This window comes from Puccinia triticina, chromosome 5A (assembly GCF_026914185.1).
Source record: "Puccinia triticina chromosome 5A, complete sequence".
NCBI classification, from domain to species: domain Eukaryota; kingdom Fungi; phylum Basidiomycota; class Pucciniomycetes; order Pucciniales; family Pucciniaceae; genus Puccinia; species Puccinia triticina.
This window is the reverse complement of record NC_070562.1, coordinates 512905-520487: the sequence shown is the minus strand read 5'-3', so window position 1 is coordinate 520487 and position 7583 is coordinate 512905. Positions and strand designations below refer to the sequence as shown.

Here is a 7583-nt window from a genome sequence, read left to right as displayed (position 1 = left end):
ATAAAGCTCTTAGCAATAGTGTGTAATTAAAACATGAGATAAGTTAGCAGTCATTTTCCAAATAAGCCCGCCGCACTACATCTCATGTTATCATGACACACTATTGCCAAGAAATTTATGGCGCGGGGAATATCCGCAATGAAAACATTTCTGAAATTTTGGGACTGTTTGGGTGTGTAACAAAAAAGCTATACAGTTAGCAGTAATTTTCCTACTAAGCCTGCCGCGCACCCCTTATATCTCTAGGAAAAATTCTGAAAATTATCAGGTCATGAATTTGCACATGTACCATGATAATGTGAAATTTTTGGGGCTACTGGGGCACAGGAAGTGGTATTACAGGTCCCTGCCGTGTTAAAATATGATTTTTTCATGCCAATTTTCTCTAGGCTCAAGGAGACCCCTAAATGACTTGATTTTTTTTTAGGGGGATCATAAAAAGCCATTCTATTGATTCATCAAAAAATATCTCAAGAAATGCAAGCCGTTTTTTTGGCGGAAAATGCAGTGCGCGGAGAGCCGTGGCAGAAGCGCGCACTGGGGGCTGGACGTCGAGACGACGACCCCCACAGTGCGCGAAGAGTTTTCCGCAGTGCGCGAAGTAAGTCCGTCATTTTTTGTTCATGTTAAAATAATAATAAAAGTAATGTACATTCTCTCATGTTTATTCTGCTTTGTTATCATCTGATGATGACGCACAGAAATGGATGATTTGGGATCAAAGTTAATGGTATCTTTTACAATCTCTTTATCTTTCAAAGCCGATTTTTGTAGCGTGTGATGTTTTTTTTTTTCAAGAAATGCAATCGGCAGAATGTTCAATTTTAATAACATGTGGAACCTTGAGGATTTGACGGATTCCTTCCATGTTTTTCATTTCTTTGCATGTAGAGCATGAGTTGGGCCGGAGGATCAACCGAGGAAGGTGAGAAGGGTTGCTTGCAGTCCTATGAAGTAACAAACAAAAAATACCAAACATCATCAGGGCTACGACTGCTAGTTTGAAGGCAAAGGATTCAAGCTGGACGACCGACGAGTGATCTCCAAAGGCTTGGACAAGAAGCCATCCATCCCACTGCGCCTGCAATCTGCTTGATTTGATTCGCTCACGTTGGTGGTCAGTGCGATGATTGGGACTGGCTGGTTGCGCTCTCGACTCGGGAAGTGGGCCTCATATTCGCGGATCTTTTGGGTCGCCGATAGGCCATCCAAGCCCGGCATCTGACCTACAGATCACGAGAAAGCATGTCGGATACATAGCGAACGTTCGATGCACCAGGCTAGCTTCACAGGAGGAGTTTTGGGCGAGCTTACAATCCATTAATATCAGATCGAACGTTATGCCACAGGCCTTGGTAACTGCCTCGGAGCCATTGGTAGTAGAATCGACTTCGTATCCGAGCAGACTGAGAAGACGTGTTCCCACCTGGACATTGACTGGGTTATCATCGACCAATAAGATCCTCCTACTCTGCGCTTCTCTTCCGCCCATTATGAAAGTTAAATTTTTCAGCTTTGTAGCCCGATTAACTCTAACAATATCGACCACGATCCACAGATAAGCGAATTCACGAGGGATACTCGGGATAATATCTTCAAAAGGGACCAGCTGCTGAATTCTTGAAGGCTTGGCAAATCCGTACCTTGAGGAATATTCCGCGACCATCTATCCGCCATACAATGCGCCATATTTGTTTTTCCAAGTGGGCGGGAGGGATGCCTGAGGATGCTTGGCGGAAAGAAGGCGAAAGAAGGCTGCGTTTTGTTGTGCAATGCCCTCGAGAAAGCATACTTAGCTTGCTGTCCACGAGAACCCTCACCAGATCTGATGCATGTTGATCGAGGGCAACAAGCTTCGTGATCTCTTCTGCTTTAGCTCGACCGGATTTGTCAGGCTCCTCCGCTCGATTGGAAACCATGTAAAGGCCAACCTTGTCAGCCTTCCATAGTGTTCCCACTCCTGCCTATACGGTGGCTGGCACGTGGCCTTGCGGAACTTATCCCGCTAGCGTCCACGATGGATGATTAACGCCATCGTTCACCTTGCTACTTGGGCGGCGGGCCTGGGCACGGGTGGCTTAAAGCGCGTCCGGAGGCTCGTCCGATAAATCCCGCGGGGCCCCTGGGGCCTGGACTCTGAGAGGCTGTTTCAGTCGTTTCTCTAGCTCTGATGTCCAACCTTTTGTTCACATGAAATATGCATAACTAGGGTGTTCAAAGTTGACTTGCATAAAATCATAACACCATAAAATCATAAAATTCTAAGCTGAAAAATTATGTTGCACCCAAGCACTCAAATTAGAGCAACATTTCTAGAATGGTACATATGAAATCATCACTTGAAAGTTTTATGATTTTATGATTTTATACATTGAAAATTTTATGATTTCAACTTTGAACACCCTTAACCCTGTGGAATTCTCCAGGGCGGAAGATATTTCCTAGCTTGAAGCATTTATAATTCTTTCATCGTCGATCAATAAGCAAGGGCCTGTACCATGGGGCTCAATTGTGAAAGTTCATCACTTCTTTACACAATTTCACAAGGGGGAAGATTCAATTGTTGAAATTCTCCACCTTTAGGCTCGAGACAAAGTTTTGCCGTGGGTTGGTTTTGGTCCTACAACATTTTGAGAGATATGAATTCCACAAATTTCAATTTCCATGCCCTACAGGCCCCAGTTAAGGAAGCAAAAAAACTCAAGATGACTTTCTCTCATCAAGTTTCTTTGAAGAATGGACAGACATTGTTCAATTGCAATCAAGTATTCAAATCAACATAACTAATCAAAATAAAATAAAATAAAATAATACAAGACTGAATATATCGAGCATAGACCTATGATTAAGACACCTACTAACAACTGACTAACAAAACCAAATAAAATCAAGTGAGGTTGGTTGGATGTGTGCGTAGATTTGGACGGGAAAAGTAAATAATAACAAAAAGACTTGCCCAAAGCTAAGCTTAGACTTTTTTTTGGTTTGGTTAGTATACATTGAAGATAAACAATTAAGAAGTTGGGGGATTGTGAAAAAAGAAGATAGAAACCACTGATGTGATACACAAACCATAGACCATTGTTACAGTATAGAATAATCAAGGGGAGGAAGAAAGGAACGGAGGTACAGGGGGCATGGAAGAAATGGGATTGAGAGCGATGAATCGTTTTGTTTTTGTTATCAGCGGATTGATTTATCGAGTCGGGATTTTTGAGAATTTGCAAGAAAGATCAACGTGATCGTGGGAAGGGCGTTGAGAATCGGGGTCTCAATTTTATTTGAGCATCTTCGCCCATATGATTTTGTTTGCAGATCGGATAAGAGGGGTCGTCGCACAGTCAACCGAGGAATGTATGTAAAGTAGACTTCAAGACTATTGGTAGATAAAGAAACAGAAATTTATCAGCGGCTAAGACCCAGGCACCAAGAGACTAAAGAACCGACCATTGATTTGTAGCGGCTTCGGCAAGAAGCCATCCATCCCACTCTCCCTACAATCTGCCTGATCCGATTCGCTCACGTTAGCTGTGAGGGCGATGATCGGCACTGGTCGGCTGCACTCTCGACTCGGGAAGTGTGCTTCGTATTCGCGGATTTTCCGGGTAGCTGACAGCCCATCCAAGCCAGGCATTTGGCCTACAGCAGATGTACCAAAAAAAGGAGTCGGCATCGGGCGCATCAGTCGAGATGAGAGAGGTACTTACAATCCATTAATATCAGATCGAAGTTTGAACCGCAGGCTTTTGTAACGGCCTCGTAGCCATCAGCAGCAGAATCGACCTCGTATCCGAGCAAGCCGATAAGGCGTGCTCCCAGCTGGACATTGATTGGGTTGTCATCCACCAATAAAATCTTCCGTTGAGTGCCATTGTTGATCTCCGGTTCGTCCGCGCAGAGTGATTGAGATTCGTCGCATACAGATTCGACTGAGCGAGGTAACGGGATGGGCTCAAACTGGTCGGCGTGCGAGCCCGATGGGCTACTCGCGGGTGATTCGGTGATGTGGGTGGCAGGCCTTTCAAACTCAAAGACTGGAGAGCTGAGGGAGGATATTGAGTCGGAGTTGCGTGTTTGATAAGACTCGTCCCGAACTACTTCGCCTCTTTCGGGCAACCTTCGCTCTTCAGCCACGTTAAGGTCTATCTCATGCGCATACTTGTCGGTATCCTGTAGGAGGTTGAAGATAAGATGCGGGATAATGCCTTGCCGGCGAATTCTGATCATGTTCGGAGCATTCAGGAGCCAGTGCTGTGTGAACTTCTCCCCCAAGTTGGTCGAAGACGTGAGGACAAATTTTGGCCAACGACGATCTTGTAACTCTTCGGCAGACTCCAACAAGCTTCCCATGCAAAAACGGCGGCGATCAACGGAAGCTTGCAAGAGTTCCGACGATTGTAAACTTGCCGCGTCCGTTAAAACCAAATCGGCTTCTCCACTGTTCAACCAGCTTTCGGCGAGCTCAGGTTCGCTGTGCATTCCAACAGTCCGGTGACCAGCCTTACGAAGAGCTTCGCCCAGTCTGTCTTCGGTGACTTTCTCATTGTACGCTAGGCAGATCGTGTGTCGCTGGGTTGGCGCGGTGTACGGAGGATCTGTGGTGCGTGTCAGAGGTAACCTGACAGTGAACGTTGTGCCTTTTCCCACTTCTGAATCAACTTCGATAGTCCCACTCAGGCGCTGAAAAAACAAGCAAGGAATCAGTTGGCATACTGTCTGCAGAAACAAATGGCTTGGTCCCTTACTTCAACGAGTTGTTTGCAAATACTCAAGCCTACATACAAAGCAGCGGGAACGGTGTTCAGGTTAGAGGTTGAAATCCTGAGACACGTCAAGAATAAACCACTTACCCAAGCCGGTACCCTGATGAGGTCGAGTAGTGCTACTATCTGCTTGACGATAAGGCTCAAACAATGAGCTCATGAAATTGGGGGGGATGCCTGACGGTGCGAAAAACAACCAATCTCGTTAGAATTCACTGGACGGAACAAAATACGCCCCAGATCAAGAGAAGAAAGAGACTCAACCAATTCCAGTATCTTGTACTTTGAGTGATAGTGTTTCTGTGTCACTCAGCTCGACATCGATCATGATCAGTCCGCGTTCGGTAAACTTGAGGGCGTTACTCAAGAGGTTCATACAGATCCGCATGAAGAACGTCTCGTCGAGCATAGCAGTCTCCGGGACGTCCTCAGCAATCTGGACGATTAGATCCACCGCCCGCTTCTTTCCGGCCAGGTCGCTCCTGTCTTCAGTCATTTGAGCAATCCCTTCGAGCATCGAGCGGATGTTCACCAGGACCGGCTTCGCGCACGATTCATTGTTGTTTCTTTCCAGTTTCCTGAAAACATATCCAGAAGTCAGATCCAGCTCTTAAACTGCTATCAAGAAATAGTGGACTTACGAGAAGTCCAAGACATTCGCAATTATCAATTGCATATTCGCACAGGCTTGTTGCATGTTGGATAGATACCATCTCTGTGATCCCAAAAGTTTGATCGTTGGAAACGGTAAAGAAATTAGCCAGCGAAGGAAATATTGCAAGCGGTTAATTCAGAAATAAGATGTGCTGGGTTGGCGAGAGACGGGTAAGATTGAAAATTACTGGCCTGCTCCTTGTTCAAGTCTGTCCGTGCCAGCAATTCAGCATAACCGGTCACAGAAAAAAGAGGCGTTCTCAGTTCGTGGGAGCTGTGGAGACAAGTGACGGCGATGAGTGAGTTCACATGCGGAGAACGTGGCAGACAAAAAAGAAGGAAATATATGACTTACGCAACAGATATGAAGTTCTGCTTGAGCTCAGCTAAGCGGGCAACTGTCTCGTTTTCAATGCTCAATTGCCCTAATTGGCGCTTGGTGTTAACAAGCTCGGCCATCCTGTTTCGTGATAGTGAGGCCGTGTAGACCAGTAGACCGATGGAGACCAGACAAGTTGCGACGGCAAGAACGCTAATAATAATCGCGATATCCATGGGCAGGACGCCCGACCGGTGACGTTGCTCGTAGAGAGACCTGGACGAAGAGATGATTTGCATGCTTGCTACCCCCGAGTAGTGGAATGCGAAAACACTAAGGCTCAGCAAGGTAGCGCAGACGAGCTGGCCACTGAGGTCGAGCTCAAGATCCATGACGATACATCCAAGGGTACTGCCCAACAAGCCAAGGCCAGCCGAAAAGCCGATGTGAATCGGTGAGAGGACGATGCGACCATTGGGTATGTCGATGGCTTTGATCCCAAGATAGTGCATCAGCGCAATCGCGGTAGCCCAAACGGTAGCCCTAACAAGAGCGGACAGGCGTAGGCCAGACCACGCTGCAGCAAACAAGCCAATCTTTTTGCTTGGATGCTCAGGATTTGGGGAGCCGGGAGGGAGCGGGATACCGTGTGAATTTTTCGGATGTTGTAGGCTTGGCGAACTCGACAAGTTAGAGAATGTGGGACTAATTGGGCCAAGTTCGAGTGCGAGCAAGGGCTCTTCGGATGAGAGACGGTCACTGTCGGAGTTAGCACTGATGGCCAGACCAATTGACTTTGAAGATTTGTGCTTTGCAGCAGATGCCGAGCTTCCTGACGTAGTAAGTAACTTTGGCCAACGAAGGCCAGTGCGATGGAGAAAAGTAAACATGTACCCAGTCAACAATCCCGGGCGGTCTCTCGTAGCCAGCGCAATGAACGTGAAGATGGTAGCAACACATGCGCTCAAGATTGTCAACGTCGGATTCAAAATGATGGCGCCCGGGGGCTCCACAGATTGAGCCAACATTGCCAAGAAGTGCAAGGCCCAAATAGACACCGAGCCGTATATAATCGAAGCAAGGGCAGTCCAGAGGTACCAGTGGTAGTGAGGGGCAACCGAGGAGGGAATAGCACTACGAGCGCCGGCGGAGGGATGTCTATGCTGGTGACGCTGGCGACTGTTGATGAAAGAACTGGCAACAATACTATTGGTGTGCGAGATGATTGCGCAGGTGGTGAATGAGCCTATCCAGCTGATGGAGTATGAGAGGAGGACAAGCTGTCAAAGAGTCGAAGAACCCGTCGAATATGTAGCCAAATCGAACCAGTCGTTGTAAGTTTTTTTACGCGGAGGTCAAACCAAAGAAACATAAGTCAGCCTTCGTCAGCGTCTGTATATGCAAGTAGCGGGTTAGAACACGGCGAGAACATAGACCAAGGGAAAATTAAAGGAAGAGGCCGGAGATTTGGATCATACAGGATGGGGGCAAAGGGCGAAGGAGAGAAAATGGGTTAACTAGCTCATGAAGGATGATGACAAGCATAGGGCACTAAGCATTGAATCATCGGTAGCTGAAGATCAAGCCTCGTCCCCCAACCGATTGAAGAAACAGCAGGTTTGGAGGAAGCAGCGGAACTAGGTGAAATTTGGAGGATTTGACGAGATGCACCATGATAGTTATGGAGATGTAATGCTGTAGATGTTCCTTCTAGTAAAAGAATTCTTGTTACGTAGCGAGTTCACCTTGAGCCTCGCTACCTACATAAAATAGCAGTCAGTCGGAGGTGTTTTTTAGGGATGAAGAATTTGCTATGTATTGGGGGTAGAGGCTGCTGAATGGCCACA

The 7583-nt window shown here is 46.8% G+C and overlaps 2 protein-coding genes across 2 annotated transcripts; both read right to left on the bottom strand.

Annotated features, from left to right (window-relative positions):
• Positions 1 to 912: 912 nt before the first annotated feature.
• Positions 913 to 1666, bottom strand: PtA15_5A48 (uncharacterized protein; the record flags this gene model as incomplete). The annotated part of the gene is made up of 3 exons (XM_053169256.1): positions 913 to 947; positions 1035 to 1226; positions 1315 to 1666. 3 exons carry the CDS (start codon positions 1664 to 1666, stop codon positions 913 to 915), a joined length of 579 nt encoding a protein of 192 aa, XP_053020033.1.
• Positions 1667 to 3341: 1675 nt separating this feature from the next.
• Positions 3342 to 6764, bottom strand: PtA15_5A47 (uncharacterized protein; the record flags this gene model as incomplete). Its single annotated transcript, XM_053169245.1, has 9 exons — positions 3342 to 3376; positions 3448 to 3639; positions 3708 to 4680; positions 4746 to 4774; positions 4851 to 4940; positions 5028 to 5341; positions 5405 to 5478; positions 5610 to 5691; positions 5773 to 6764. The coding sequence occupies 9 exons, from the start codon at positions 6762 to 6764 to the stop codon at positions 3342 to 3344; spliced, it is 2781 nt and encodes a 926-aa protein (XP_053020032.1).
• Between the last annotated feature and the right edge of the window lie 819 nt (positions 6765 to 7583).